The sequence below is a fragment of the Ictalurus punctatus genome, chromosome 16 (assembly GCF_001660625.3).
Source record: "Ictalurus punctatus breed USDA103 chromosome 16, Coco_2.0, whole genome shotgun sequence".
Taxonomy (NCBI): domain Eukaryota; kingdom Metazoa; phylum Chordata; class Actinopteri; order Siluriformes; family Ictaluridae; genus Ictalurus; species Ictalurus punctatus.
The window spans coordinates 725101-741707 of record NC_030431.2 but is presented as its reverse complement, the minus strand read 5'-3'; the positions used below and the strand labels follow the sequence as shown (position 1 = coordinate 741707).

The 16607-nt window shown below is 39.0% G+C and overlaps 1 protein-coding gene across 9 annotated transcripts in view; it reads right to left on the bottom strand.

The window, feature by feature from the left end:
- Window positions 1-16607, bottom strand: part of epb41l4a (erythrocyte membrane protein band 4.1 like 4A) — a 51071-nt gene that overhangs the window by 14295 nt on the left and 20169 nt on the right. For 7 of the 9 annotated variants that reach the window (XM_047160934.2, XM_053686930.1, XM_047160937.2 and 4 more), the window contains 9 exons: window positions 16406-16484; window positions 16156-16253; window positions 15758-15878; window positions 10590-10677; window positions 10413-10501; window positions 10010-10073; window positions 8080-8171; window positions 3077-3154; window positions 1522-1637 (listed from right to left, as the gene is read on the bottom strand). In XM_047160934.2, the coding sequence (XP_047016890.1) occupies window positions 1522-1637; window positions 3077-3154; window positions 8080-8171; window positions 10010-10073; window positions 10413-10501; window positions 10590-10677; window positions 15758-15878; window positions 16156-16253; window positions 16406-16484 (825 nt within the window). Of the gene's footprint in view, window positions 1-1521; window positions 1638-3076; window positions 3155-8079; window positions 8172-10009; window positions 10074-10412; window positions 10502-10589; window positions 10678-15753; window positions 15879-16155; window positions 16254-16405; window positions 16485-16607 lie in introns of those variants that run through there. The other 2 variants (XM_047160936.2, XM_053686931.1) reach the window with 2 other exon arrangements.

The following is a 16607-nucleotide window of genomic DNA, read 5'->3' as shown; positions in this document are numbered from 1 at the left end:
GGAATGGTGACTGCACCCCAGACCTCCTCACCTGATATCAATATCCAAAGTAATTGTCTTGTAGCTGAATGTGCACAAATCCCCACAGCTGTGCTACAAAAATCCAGTGGAAAGCCTTCCCAGAAGTGTGGAGGCTTTTATAACAGCAAAAGGGGAGTAAATATGGAATGGGGTATTCAACAAGCACATATGAGTGTGATGGTCAGGTGTCCACTAAATCCTCATAACTAAGAATATAAGTGATTAATAATCTGGGATTTGAAAGGGCTAAACTAAATATGTATTTTTATTAAATATTTAAATATGACCTATTTATAAATATTTTAAAGTCTGTTTCAGAATGTGTCCAAAAAACAGTCAAGTTAGATTTCTTTCTCACATCTGATATGCATCTGTTCATTTTCCTGCAGTCTCAGAAGCAATCGAATCCTTTGGGTTTTTTTTGGACTGCATTCACATAAATCTAATCAGGACTCTTTCTTTGCCTGTAAAAGCCTTCTTCTTACATGCGAGTGAAGAAAAAGAAAAAGGAATACTTTCAGCTGATTATGTTTTGTTGGTGGAAATGGTTATAGTGGAGGAGGACATTCATACTGATTTCAACAGCCTGTAATCTTACAATCACTATAATTTACCATGTGCTATGACATGCACGGTGCACATACAGCCAGTATTTGCGAAAGAGAGCCAGAGCGACAGCATGTTTGGGTGATAGGGAACCTCGGAGAACCAAGGGCTCTTTGACAGACGACTTAATGTAAGCTGTTATGGATAGAACTTTCTTGTGTCAAAACACCTGCGAGTTACTGAAGTGAACCTAATCTCACAATCGATGTAATTAACACGGCCGCGAGTGGAATGACTTGCACATCCAGAATAACAGGATTAGTGCGCGCCTGTGCAGCACATTACAATATAACTGTATATTCTGATGAGCGTAGTGTTAATAATTACATAAAGTACCATTATCCTAAGGCTGTGGTGTGATCATGTACAGTACAAGGCCATACTGACAGCTGGGAATGGTGTTATGCAAGGAATAAATCGCTTCAAGGTGTGCCACTGTAGAGAAATCATCAACGACAGGGCACTGTTTTACGGCTTGACAGAGCAAGAGTTTTATTCCCGCTTACACCACCGCTTTTAGTATCTGCGAATCGCGTTAGTTCTTATTATCGCTTATGTTATAGTAGCTATAAAGAGTCGTACCCTCGCCAGCTTACCAACTGCAAAGCGCAAACTACCCTGTCCAGAAGACTTTCCCATGGCAGAAAACTCAAAACTCTGACACTGGAGAACCTTCACCGTATTATCTTGTTAAATAGCAAGACGTTTTCAATCCTTTTATTGTTAATCTGAGGTTACGTGAAGCGTCCGGCGTGAATGAGTCCCTGTGAATGAGCTGTTGCTATGGAAACAATAAAGCGTTAGAACAAGTGCATTGATGTAAACCTGTGACTTTTTTGTGTTTATGTATTAGACAGCATGTTGATGATGTTAGATGGATGGATGGATGCTCACTTGTAGGCTGAGTGCTCCTCTTTGGGTAAGTCTTACTGCGTGTGCGCACCACCTCCAGATTCGGCCTGGGCAAACTGACACACTGATCTTTTCCCATCTGCATGGCGGTCTTCCCACTATGAAAAATAACATTGAATACGATCACTTAATGCGATTTTTGTATTGCAACAAAATAATGAAAACAGAATTTAAAAAAACATACTAATACTTTTTAACACCAATTTTACATCTTGGTGCCTTCAATTAAATTAGCCTCACTACTTAATTAAGAATGGGTAATTTTGTATATTTATGATTAATACGACTTCCAGGTTAACTTGTTTACAAGAATGCTAGTTCACGTGTCAGTCTGTTTAACAGAATGCTAGTTCACGTGTCAGTCTGTTTAATAGCATGCTAGTTCACGTGTCAGTCTGTTTAACAGAATGCTAGTTCATGTGTCAGTCTTTTTATTAGCATGCTAGTTCACGTGTTAATCTGTTTACTGTAATGTTAGTACATGTTTTAGCCGGGTTCATGCTAGGTCATGTGTTAGCCTTTACTATAATGCTAGACTGTGTTTCAGCCTGTTTACTGTAATTGCTGTACATGTTTTAACCTGTCCGCTGGGGATATCCGTAAAGTAAAAAACAAAAATGTACAAAGTTCACAGAGATGTGATTCACTCAGGAAGGGTTTACCGTGTACTGTTTTGGTTTTCTATTTTTTGTTATTATTATTATAGATGTATTATGTGATAAAAATTATTTTGCCATCAAATATCACAAAGCCAAAAAAAATTGCACCAAGTTGAATTGAACGGGTTTAATCCGATCCCCGATAAATCAAAACAATTAGGTCTATTAATAATGTCAACTTGAATCAAAGGACAATTTTAATAAAAATGCGTTCTGTCAGGGATATGCCGGAATAGGCACCGGACTACTTTTCCCATCAGCCACTGCACCTCACCTGATCACGTCACATGACTGTCTTCACCTGTCCGTTTCACAGTTGGGGTTAAGTCACGTTTTGCACTGCACACTTGCGTTGTCTTGCCTTTTCTTGTGTTGTCTAGTTCCTTCGTTCCTGTTATTTCTCTCTCTGTGTTCAGTCCAATGTGTTTGTACTTTTGTTTGGTTTCATTAAATGCACATCTGCATTTGCATCCGCCTTTGCCGCCATCACATGACATTCAGTCAGTGGAAAGTTCAGGAATAAAACCTCTATAGCGCTAATAAATAGCCAAAATCTCATTGTACACATTTAAATAATGAGGTTAATATTTGAACAATAAATTCATCTGTACTGGGAGATTTATTTCCAAGTCAAAGGGGTACCTGAGAGCTACAAATTTAAGAACCCCTGGTATAACTGATCTAACTGCCTGTACCATTTATGCTTCTCCTGAATGCCATACGTGTTCATTATAAAACTAGAAAAAGTGCATTATTAATACACCCCGAATAACTATAATCTCACTAAACTACATGTGAAATAGACCTTCTCCCTTCGTCCTCTCTCACTGTTGTAGTTCAGACGCAGTGTCTGGATGAAAACAACCCAAGTTACTAACCTGTAACGATGTTTGGAGCCCAGAGAGCTGAATTTGGACAGCTTGCTTGACAGTGTGTTGACCTCATTTTCCGGCATTCTATAAAATATATTTAAGATATATTCAAGAGCAGAGAGAAATTTTTCCCATTCAGATTAAAAATGTTAATCCATTAACACAAGTTTGCACACAATTTTCTTAAATGCTTAAACTGAAGCATTAAGCAATCGTAAGCTGGATTGTTTATTTAAGTTTGTAAGCAACATAAAAGCAATCTTCCTAACGTACTTTGAACTCAGTGCTGTATTTGTAGCTGTTAAAACACGTGAGTGAGAATCAATACGGCAGCATGAGGAATAATTTCAGACATAACGGCGTGATTCGTCAAACTAATTCCTCCACAGCAGAGTCAACAGTCGTTTAACACAAACGCAACAAAATGCCTTCAAACATCAGGTGATTGAACCCACAGTGAATATAACAAGTCTACACACCCCTGTTAAAATGGCAGGTTTTTGTGATGTAAAAAAAATAAATAAATAAACCAAGATCAATCATGTCAGAACTGTCATATCACAGCAAACCAGTGACTACATTTCCCATCCTGCACTGCGGCCTACAAACATGGACGCCATGGACTGCAATACCCAGAACACTCATTCATTCTAACCACGCACACCTGCATCCAATTCACAGCACTCACAAACTGTCTGTTTGAACACAATGACTTTGCGAAGTATTGAGTGTCATCACCGTACCAAGTGTTTGTACCCTGTTCCTCCTTTTGTTTCATGTTCTTTGAACTTGTTTCTTGTTTCTCGTTCTCGATTCTTGCCTTGCCTCGTTTATGCCTGTTTATAGATGGCCTGACCCATTGTCTGTTTCTTGACCATGCTGTTGTCTCATGATTTGGATTTGCCTGCCAGCCTCTCTTTATTAAAAGCTCTTATCTGCACTTGCATCCGTCCCAACGTCCATTACGTTAATAACGTGACGAGAACCTTTTCTACCTTTATTGTGAAATTTTAACATATTAGTCAAAGTGAAAAACAATAAGAATCATGTTGGGGGAAAAAATTTAAACAAAAAATATACAATAACCTGGTTATTTTCCTACTTGTTGATTATTGTCTTTACAGTGTTCCATGGCCTATCCAATGCTGTGGAACCCTCTCCTGATTGCTTTTTTTCAGCAGTGAAATCCCGTACCTGCTCTGTAAGCTCTTTGCGGCCCATGCTTTTCCAGTAGGATGTTACAAAGAAGATGTCAGGAAAATCCTATATGAACAGCTGGAGTTTTTTTGGGGTTAATCAGTCACACCCCCCAACACAGACAAGCCCCCCCCCCCCCCCCCCCCCCACCAAAAAAAAAAAAAAAACCTCAAAACAAACAACCAAACAAAAACATTTCTGGGTGTTTGTCACTTGATATTTATTTTCGTATCACATAAACCTGCCATTTTAACAGGGGTGTGTAGACTTTTTTTTATATCCACTGTACAACCTACTGTCCAAATGTGTGTCTTTGAAAATTCTTGAAAACGAGAACACGCACATTTTCATTCTTCACCGTCTCTCTGTAAACTTCTGTCAGAAAAGCCAGGTTCTGTCTCTTTTTTTTTACGAGGTAAATCAAAGGTGGAAAACACTAAAGAGAGCTTTTGGCTTGCATTAACATTCATGGCTTTGAAGTGCACCTCTGCGGGGGAAAAAAGGCATGGCTTAACAACTACAGAAAAGTCCACATAATGAGAACAGCTTAAACTCGTCTATAAACCTATTCTGTGTTGATCAATAATAATGGCGTTTTTATACACCTTTCATAACTGTACTTATGGAGCTTTCTTAATGGAGATGCTAACAATTTGAACAATCATGAAAACTAATTGAAAAGATTAAAAAAAAACATTTAAGTAATACAACTGTGTTAAATGGTGATTAGTGGCATCCATTTGCTTTTCTATATTAACAAAATGGTGGAATTATTACTGTAATTAATAATGAATATAAAAGAATCATCATTTTTGTAATTAGCACATGCTGGCCTTCGTTGATTTTTAGCAATGTTACCACACTGGTGGAATTATTATTTCATTAACATATTTAACCTAATTAGCATTACAGTAATGAGACTGTGGTAATTCGCTTTATTCATTCTTAGCTATATTACCAGACATGGTGGAACTATTTGTTTGTTCAATAATGAAATGGAATGTTAATGAGATTGTAGTGATTAGTGAAGTAGTTTATTATTTTGTAGTTAAATTAGCATATTTGTTGAAACCATTCCATCAGTTATTAATCAGTTAGATACAAATTATATTTATGGAAATGAGACTGAATTAATTAATGAGTTTTAGCCTCCCCTAATTGTTAGTTATATTAGCATATTTACGGTAACTATTCCTCTATTCCTGATCTTTTTTTTTTCCATGTTTCATGGTTTACTTACATAATAAGAAACCTTTACAAATGTTTGATATATCTTGATTTTTACTTGAAAGTTTTACGCATGTACGCTGAGTTAAGAAAGTGTTTAAATTTGTATAAAATGGTCTTGATGTGTATCCATGGTTTTGTTGCCATAGCAATCACAGATATTCGGGACTACTAATCAGTAATAAATGTTTTAACAGATGATTGTTTCGACATTGGACTGAAAAAAAAAAAATCTGAAATCCTTTCAAAAAAAAAAAAAAAGGAAAAAAAAAATAAAAAAAAAAAAAGAAGATTTCACCTAAACTGTCCCAATCTCTCTCTCTCTCTCGCTCTCTCTCTCTATTTCCTAACCATGATCCCTGATACGCTTTCACACATGGATTACCAGAAACCCCCCCCCCCCCCCCCCCCCCCCAAAAAAAAAAAAAAAACCCACTGGATTCATGTGTTCTATGTCATTTAAGGCTGATCTGAAGAGCAACTTCTGATTACGCAAACAGCAGCAGCCATTTTGGGGATTGGGATTGTAGTGAATTTTCCCTAACAGCCAGCTTTCACTCAAAGAAACAGACTTAAGAAAAAGGAACCGGATTGGGAGTAGATTTCTCAAAGACAGAGACTTATTAAAAGAACCGGGATCTATTGCACACTTTTCAAAGACAGGGACTTATTTTAAAAAAAAAAACCCCAGCAGAATAGAAGCGATTTCTCTAAAGAATTAGACTTGACACAGAAAGTAGACTTATTATATTTGAAGATTACTGCAGCTCGTGTTAGGCTTTTTACGATCTCTGACTTGACACAAGTGTGATAAAAGGCAAACAGAGAAAAGTGAAACTGCTGGAAGTGCTCGCTGTGAATGCATGATGGGCAAGGACCTCTCTCTGTGCTTTTAAAGAACAACATTTTCAAAATGCCACATAATTAGTCCAGTCACAGCTGATAAAATTCTAGTGTGAAAATGCATATGCTTTCATTTGTCTGGTTTAGCTAGTGTTTGAGAAAAAACTTTTTTTCCATTAAAAGCAATTAACAAGTAACATCAGTCTAGAAACTCTTAACGGATGTGACGGTACAAATACAAATACTGTACTACAAAGAAGAAGCAATAAAATAGGGAAGGTTCCTTACCAGCTAATTGGCTAAATGATGGTTATAATATGAATGAACACATCATGAGGACCACACCTAGGAGCTCTAGGTGCATTATGGGAATGTAGTGCCTTTCATCCACATAGTACAGGATTTTGAGATCGCACAAATTAACACAAAATCGAGGAAACGCCTCAATATTCGGAGGAAATTGCCATTTTACTAAATTATTCGGGCTGAGACGTGTCATGTGATGTCATCACAACACGCATCCAACCAGGGCCCTGTTCGAGTCACGTGCGTCGAACACAAGCACAACTGAAAGGTCTTATTTACCAACAAACATCACTGTGAAAGACAGTTTCGTGCAATTGCAGCTTCGCTAATTCAAGTAGTTTTCCGTTAAAAAAAAAGCACAAAATACTCAGCAAGTTGCATAGCAAATTTAGAAAAAAGGTGCAGCGAAATCAAGCATTTTTGGCCGCAACATTCACACAAAAAACACCTCTGCGAAATCCTGTATGGACTGCTCAGTGGGTCTTACATTCTTGTACAATGTTTTGATTAAAGAGACTTTTTAAGCTTTTTAAAAAGGCTACTAAGATTTACTAAAGGCTTGCGTGTCTAAAAGCTCATAGAAACGTGCAAAAAGACAAGCTGATTTATTAAGGATTGCATTTTTTTTGTGGTTTTTTTTACATACCTGTAATTTGAGTTACTTGGGGAATGAAGACTGCGTGCAAGAATTAGTAACAATAAATAAGTAATAATAACAATAAGAGGGTCAATTTACATAGCACCTTTCTGGGGTCAGTGAAATTCTTAGCATACCCTGGTTTGTTAGGACACCGGGATCAGAGCACAGGGTTAGTCATGATACGGTCATCTGGAGCAGAGAAAGTTAAGAGCGTTGCTCAAGGGCGATACTGAGGCTTTAACTCATCAGCTTCTGATCAGCGGCCCAGAGCCTTTATCATTGAACTCTTTACATTCCCATTCTAATTACTAAAGAAAAAACCATTTACTAAAACTTGAGAATGAGAAACGTATTTCAATGATGGTTCAATAATGAGAAATTATTCCATAGATAGATATACACCACATGTATAACACCTCTGATATGAAAATCATTCAGAGGAGAGTGCATTCAAGTCAGTTTGGATATTACTAAAACAGGCCTTTCTATTTCTTGAATTCCCCTCAGTGAAAATTATGTGAAATGAATTATTAATGCCCTTCAGTAAAGGAGGGCTGTTTCCCCAGAGGTGGTTCCATTCATCTCGGCGATGTAACACCTGGAATCCGAGGCTGCCCCGCGCCCGACCCGAGACTAGAGCGGTTCACTAAAAGTGAGCCAGTGAAACCCACACGGAGGGCGAGGTCTTTTTTTATTGCTGTTATTTCAAAGCTTTCGTGGTTGAAGCCATCAAATAAAACTTGTCGCGGCCCCTGATTTGTGCTTAAAGAGGTCAAAGTGCAAACTGCTTTCGTACCTGAAGAAGGTGTGGTGTTCCACACAACACTTCCAAAGGTTTTTACATGACGCCTTGCTGGGAGCTTCGAAGAAGAATGATGTCTCGTTGCACTGCAAAATAAATAAATAAATAAATAAATAAATGTCCGTTAGAAAACATTGCAATCGAGAAGTATTGGCTCCCTAAGTATAAAAAAATGCCTTTGTTGCTGATTAGCTTATTTTGGCACTGAAAAGAAGAGACATCGAACCTTTAATTGAAACAATCGTATTCTAAGAGAAAATTAAAAAAAACAAAAAAACATGAAATTCAAATGAACCAAATGTAACTGACACGTTTTCCGTTTATATATTACTTTTTAAAGTTCACCTGAGTGTTTAGGAACTCTTAAGCGGCCATCCATGACTTCCTGTTTCACTGGAGTATAAATATGAGCCAAATTCAACATTCAGAAAGTTAGACAATACGTGAATGAAATCAGGCAAAAACAAGCCAAAAATCAGACACTGGCTGCAAAAAACATGCCACGTGTCTTAAAATGCCCATATACACTGCTAGGGCAATAATTAAGAAGTTTAAAACATCTGCAGCTGGAAGTTGACCCGAAGATATTCTCTACGGATCACAGTTGGAGTTTTGCGGCATTTTGGGGTCACCGAGTCTCCTAATCTACAATTAAAACGCCAACCAACTATTTGGAGAGCATCTAACCACAAATGCTAGACGCTAGTAGAACTTTGATTGGAACTCTATGGTCAGATGAGACAAAAATACTACATTTGGCAGCAAACATTCAAGGTGGGTTTGGTTATGCATTTTCCTTCAAAGACCCTGGAAACCTTGCTAGGCTACATGGCATCATGGATTCAGTGGAGTACCCGGTTGCCTCTGCCAAGAAGTTACAACTGGGTTGTGGATTGATCATCAAAAATAGACATCAAAAATCCACACACGAAAATGGTTCAAGGACAACAGAATGAGGTTTTGGACATGGCCATCCCAATTCCCTGATCTGTGGGATGAGCTCCACAAGAGTCTCTCTTGTCTGGTACATCTGGACCCCATGCATCAAGTACTAAGTGCCAGTAATTGTGACGTAAACTTAGTAAAGTTGAACTCTCTCTCATATTTTCACTTTGAGTTTAAACCACAGTGACATTTAAAAAAAAAAAAAAAAAAAAAAAAAAAAAAAACTCATCCTCTCCATGGGTGCCAATAATTCTAGAGCCGATTGTGCATGGTTGTGGTTCTTTGCTCAATAAAAGTAATTGAAAAGACCTGGTGAATCCTTATTAGCATATTTTCACTAGATTGGATGATTTCCTTAGGGAAGCACCTCTTCCATTGGAAGAGTAAATTGGCCTGGAGGAGAATAAGTGCACAGGAATTTTGTCAAATCTCATTTGAGGCCTGGGGGATAGCTGTGGTCCCGGGTCAATAATCGTTTTCTCGGTCCTGCATTAGAACCCTGCCTAAGTATCTCTGCCTAGTAGACTAACACATCCCAATTTCTTTGTTTTTCTTCCCGAGGTACTTTTCTTCCTGAGTGGCAAATAGAAATGTTTGTATTTGCACAGAAGGAGCAAGTAAAATAAGCAAAGCATCATGAATTATGGGAGGATGACAAAGCAGATTTTTATGGTTTATGATATATGAGCAAGCTGATAAATTTACCTATGTTCAGGTGTTACCATGGGAACTAGAGAATTTTCATTAGAATGGCATTAAAACATACAGATGAGAAGTTTGAGAAGAAGTAATATTGGGAAAACAAACACTTTACATGTCTAGTCTAATAATGTAGATTTTTGTCTGTATATTTTGGAGAATCATTCTATCGGGAATCCTCTAGTTTCCATGGTAATGTACAAGCACAGACGGTTTAACACACAAAACGGGTCTCATTAGCGGGTCCGTTTAAAAAATAAAATAAAATAATGAGACTTACATCTTTCCCCAGAACACGCAGCTCGAACTGTGTTTCTTTGAAAAATACTTTTGTAATCCTTGGCCTGAAACATCCAACAAACACCTATAAATGCTTTCATTTCACAATCAAACTTTGACTTCCTGTGCAGAAAAGAAAGAAAGAAAAAAACATTTCCTCCACAGAGACCTGAAAATGACTCCAGTTTGAGAGTAAAAACGCCATCGGTTGGTTTCTATCTCACAAAATGCTTGAGGAACAAAGAGACTTCCTGGCTAACGAACCACAAACGTCTAAATATCTAAATATCTTTAACATGTGTTGCTATCTTAGACAGTGCTTTGAAAAATATATTAACGAAACAAGTCTCACATGTGGAAGTTCTACCGGATATAGACTTTACTACTGTAGTAGGTTCACCTACCAGAAATACTTCCCAACTTGGCTTTTATTTTTATAAACTACAACTCCAACTGGTGTCAGCCCCAGGAAATACTCGGACTGCTTTTCCCCCTGAAATGAAACCAGTGAGGTTATTTCAAACATCCATATAAATTACAGTAACCACATCAAGTGTATTAATATTAATATTCCTACTTACAAACACAGGATGAAGGTCCACCCCATACATCTCCAGGGTTTTAGCCATGCTTAAATAATTCATCTCCGCTTCGGAAGGCGCCTGACCCCTGCATAGAGAAATTCTCTCATTACTAGTGAGTAGCTACTGAGCAAATTACTAAGTAGATACTCATTATGTCATTCATTTTTAAACATGGCTCACGGACATCATTCCATGCACGTATATTACAAGCACGTAGTTCAAACATGCCTGAATAGCAATAGAATAGTTATACTGTGTGAGTTGACGCCTTATAGACCGAGTTAAGATTAATGCCATGGCTAATTTTCGTTATCACGCAGCATTGTTAAATTCTGGAATCTGATTGGTCAAAAGGTGCGGGTTAACTTTGATAAAACAGCAGGCAACTCACATGTTTGTCTCATTGTGTTTGATTTAACGTGTATTGTTTTATAGCAAAATCAAACTGCTCGTCGTGTAAGTGGAATAAAACACTTCCGAATACGCTTAGTCTCTGAGAACATCTCGCCACCCTGTCAGTTCGTTATTTTCTTATATATAACAACATGCCCCGTTGTGTTTTATTCCTGACTTATGAAATAAAACGAGTGCTTGCAACATCTCATTTGCTCGAATGTTGTTGTTGTTTTTTTTTAATAAATAAAACTATGTTAAACAATAACATCACCAGTGAGCAAAGGTGAGCATAACATTGTTCAAACTTGTCCCATGCTGTAAATTATTAACGCCTTCTTTTCTAGTCTAAAAATATCTCCTAGAATTGTTAACATTCCTTCAAAAATATTTCCTAACTGGTAGGTTGCAGACGTTTGCCTTCCGATTACTGATTAACAGACATGAGAATGTTGGCCATTATTAAAATCTCCTTCTCTAAATCTCCTGAATAATGCTGCCAGGAACGCAGATGCAGCCTGTGACTAGTAGCTGCATGGACTAGTCGAGTAACATGTTTGCTGGATGCCACTGTGAAGATGTGAGCACGTGAAGAATCCATGCTGAATGTAGTGAACTCCATTGTGACCAGCCCTGTGGCTTTCAGAGCCGCGGGTTGCACATCTCTATCCAATCCCACTCGATGAACATCAGATCAGCAAAGCATGTTGGTTCAGAGAGGCCCATTCGGACACAGTGTGGCAGAAAAACCTCCCAGATGTTGCTGTATATGTACATACACTACATGGTCAAAGGTTTCTGGAAGTCTGTGGTTCTTCCCCAAACTGTTGCCATAAAATTGGAAGCACACAATTGTATACAATGGCTTTGTATGCTGCAGCATTACAATTTTCTTTCACTGGAACTAAGGGGCTTAATCTTTTCCCAGCAGAACAATGCCTCTGTGTACAAAGCGAGCTTCAGGAAGGCATGGTTTACCAAGGTTGGAGTGGAAGAACTCGAGTGTCCTGACCGCAACCCCACTGAACACCTTTGGGATGAACTGCACCCTAGGCCTCCTCACCCGACATCACTTGCCTGACCTCACTAAACCTGTTGTGGCTGAATGAACACGAATCCCCACAGTCACGCTCCAAAATCTAGTGGAAAGCCTTCTCAGAAGACCGGATGTTATTATAACAGCAAAGGGGAGGACTAATAATTAAATTCCACGCCAACAACATGACCCCCAACATGACCCCCAACACGACGTTTCAACTCGTCAACTTTGAATCTTCTCAACTACCAGTTCCTTCGCTGTTTACGGAGTGACGTCAAATCAACGTACGCACACAGAGTGAGCGGTGAAATTAGTTTCGAACAGTGTAAAGTGTAATATACTCTATATCCGCCTTTAACCCTTTTGACTTATTCAGAGCAATGTGAATGTTAATGCAAGCCAAAAATCACATCCTTTGCTTCGGTATGGCTGATGGTGGTGTGAATTTCCCCTCCGTGAGGCATCGTGAAGCTGGGTGGAGCAGTCGATGATTGCAGATCCCCTGTTGTAAGTGCCCTGTTATTTATTGCCGCTGCAGGGATTCCGCTTTGCTTGTCCCTTTCATTAAGCTTTCATCTGACTGTGGAAAAAAGCTTGAGAGATAGCCTCTGCTGGAAACAAATACAAAATGAAATGGCATAAACTATGTCTCAATTACTACAGCAACTGGTGTAGAATGAGGATCGGTGTCAAACTGGGGCAGATCCCGTTACGCCTTACTCCTTCACCTGTATTTTACTGCCTTCTTCCCTCCTCCGTTCCCACTCTCTTTCATTTCGCTTTCCTATAACGGAGCTTATGGAGTGTCACTTCATCTATCACCGAGAAGCTGAACGAAGAGAAATCAATCCCTTCTGACCGATTTCCCATTATCCGTGGCAGATTAACTCCTCACAGCGTGCCCAAGAAACAGCAGCATGCGGGTAATGATTCAAAACTGAAGGCAATTTTGAGAGCTGAAAAGGAAACTTAAGTACCAGCAGTGTGACCAATGTGATAGTCATGAATCACACACACTTACACACACACACACACACACACACAGTGACTCATATCAGAGCGCTGGGTAAAAGGAACATGACTCAATCCATGACCAAGTCACTCCCTGTGTGCATTAATCACAGAGCATGTGATCAAATTTATGATGCAGTTTATGACTTGCACTACACATGTTTTATGAAATATAACGAACCTGCCATGCACAGTCATGCACTTGCTAATGTGAATCAATACAGCAAGGTTAATCCCGCTCTGGTCAAGGGTTTGGTTCTTTATATTCTGCTTGAGGTTCCAAATACTGTGTGCAAGAGGCTGAGTTTCCTGTACAGAGAAGAAGTGAATGAGAGAAGTTTGTGCGAGAGTTTTTCCTCTTCTGTAATTTCATATTTATAGCAGATCTGCGCAGTACGTATTATGGATCAGATAAACAAACCTGGCCTGTCACGCCCAAAAAAGAAATTCAACACAACCAAAAAAAAAAAGAGGTTCTACCCCTCTCGAACACAAATATTCGACCTCTCTTGTGCAAAAAAAGAGGTTCCAACTCCTTCAAGCCAAAAAAAGAGGTTCTACTTCTCTCGCACAAAAAAGAGGGTCGACCTCTCGTGAACAAATATTCCAGCTCCCTTGAACAAAAAAGGTTTCAGCTTCTCTTGTGCAGAAATATTCAACCTCTCTCGCACAAAATCGAAGAGCAACCTCTCACGCACAAACATTCAATATCTCGTGCAAAAAAAAAAGAGGTCCAATCTCTCATGCACAAATGTCCATACCCAAAAAACGAGCTCCAACCCCTCTCGCATGCAAATGTTCAGTCTCTCTTACACAAAAATGAGGATGAACCTCTCGCAAAAACATTTAACCTCTCTTGCACAAAAAAGAGGTTCGGCCTTTCCCGTACACAAATGTTCCTCTCCTCTGACACACAAACGTTTAAACTGTCACAGGAATGTCCAATCTCCCACACAAACACACAACTCCTGTCCTGCACAAATATTTAACCTCTCGTACTGTGGCTGTTTCCGATTCTCTTGCGCATTACCCCGACCTCTTATGTGCGTTAAAGTTTCATCCTTTCATGGTTTTCATATACCTTTTTTCAGACCTGGTGCCTGATATCTGAACACTGTAGATATTCAAGGTGACACTGTATTTGAAAGCTCTACCAATTTCAGAATTACTAACTTCACATATATTTACAGATACGCAGTACGTCCCCACATACACACAACGGTCTCGGGTCTGATCTATTTTCTGATAACATGGATGAGCCTGATCTGCTGATTTTGCGCCACTCTCAGTCACTCTCCTTTTTTAAACAGACTTTCTCACAGTGGTAGTGCTTTTTTTCCTGGGATATATCAAGCCAGCCACATTAATCTCTATTCTTAACATTTAAGCCGTGCAAAGAATCGGCCAGGATCCCAGACCTGTGCTGTATGTGCACCGCTGACTACCAAAGTCTCTAAATTCGAGGTATTGAACTCCAATCCTACAGCACAGATACGTGTTTTTGCTGCTCAAACTAAGCAGGTTTATGCTGGGTTTTAGAGCAAGGAAATCAATGTGCTGTGCTGATGTTGGGCAGAACTGCATTAGAAGGTTAACAAGATAAAACACTCTGAGTATTCTTCTATCATGTGCAGCTCCTGCGTTCGTCCTCCTGAGGAACAAATCTCTATATTGGACGGATGTCTCTTAAGATTCTACAGCAATACAGCTGTAAAATTTATTTTAAAATATTCAGATGGTACTGAGTAAAAAAGCAAACTGCATTTTTTTCAAACTGCTGCCCATCCCGCGTCACAGGGCGGCGTAACACACTCGGAGGAAAGCGCTGCCCGCCCTCTTCCGCATACGTGAGCTCACAGATGCATGATTGTGACATGATTGGCTAGTGTCACTGTGATTGACAGAAGAGAGAGAAATACTATTATTAGTAAACACGTAAAACACGCACGGGTATGAGCAGAGTTAAGCTTTTTTTTTCTTTCCTTCTTTCTTTTCTTTTTTTTTTTTTACTAAATATTAGTTTTCTTCTGTCATGTTCATTGTTATTGCACGAATCACTATTTCTGCTAGAAGGTCAACCACACACATCCACACACCTGAACTCATGCTTTGACCTTTCCTCCTACAGTACTGAAAGCATTCACCCTCCAGCATTACTCAGAGAAAGTCCAGATCAGGGATCATAGAAAACCGAGCAACTTTGCCTGTCTGAGTCCTATTTCCCATTAGAAAGGTGTGGACTGCGGCCGGAGGGAGGAGTCCTATAGAACTCTGCTTCAAACAACATTCCAGTGGGAATGAAGAAGGACCTGTTAACTTGTGAACACTGTAAACACATGTCCTTTCATACACATGAAAAAAAAAACAGGGAATGGAAGGGTCTCTCGTTCTGAGGGGGGAATTTTATGATGTCAGGTGTACCTGGTGGATGGCGTGAGTTGTAATTACTGCATTCCACAACTTGGTAAACACTGTAAACATGCTCACGTTTAAGGGATGTGTTGCTACGGTGTTCAAGGCACTATGCTACCGATGGTATGTTTTTTTTATATTTAGATTTACACTTTGATTATCGTCAGTTTTAGTGTACCGTCCCAGTGTGGACTCATTATCTGCACTAAAAATATGCAAATGTACCATTTGAGACACAGCTAAATTCTAACGGTCCTCTGAAGAGTGGGTGCGGTGGCAAAGGATCAAAGAGAGCGCTGTTCCTGCTTACATTAGAGTTTTGTGAACCTGCTCAATTGCTTCCTCCAAGTCTTCTTTCTGGTCTGGAACAAAGCGATACTCCGACACGTAGCCTGGCATGTGCTTGTACGGGTCATAATCTCCGAGTTCGGCTTCAAAAGACAAAATCAATCACGCAGATTAGTGGGTCCGAGAGAACGGAATTTTATGGTCACATATTACACCCCGTACTTTATATATATATCTATATATATATATATATCTATATATATATATATATATATATATATATATATATATATATATATATATATATATATATATAAGCATGGGAAAGAGCAGTAGAAAGAGTTTTATGACCTGGTTTTCAATATCCAGCTACAAAGTAGTGGAAAACAGAGGGGGTGAAAACTTAATATTCATACTTACACTGGATCGCCAGAGCTGCCATCTGTGCACTGACACTGAAGGGACATGGAATTCTTCCTTGCAGCACATCCTGCTTTATCTGAAGGAAGAACTGGTACCTGACACAAGACAATAAGACCACATCAAACACATCAAACACACACACACACACACACACACACACACAAAGACTCAATACTGTATTGTACTGTCATTTTCATATTTCTCCCCTTCAGCTACTGTGGTATCAGATGTTACACAGAATACACACCTTGTAATTTCCTCCTGTAGTTTACAGGGATCCTCGGCATAAAATTTAACACCGAAATACAGTGTGTATGGTGGGCCGGCTGCAAAGAAAAACCAATGTTAGGTACTATTTTCTCGCATCTACTCAATTCATTCACTTAATTGACACGCTAGCAAATGCAATCTCATTACGCCGATAACAGTTTGCATTCAATCGATTTTTA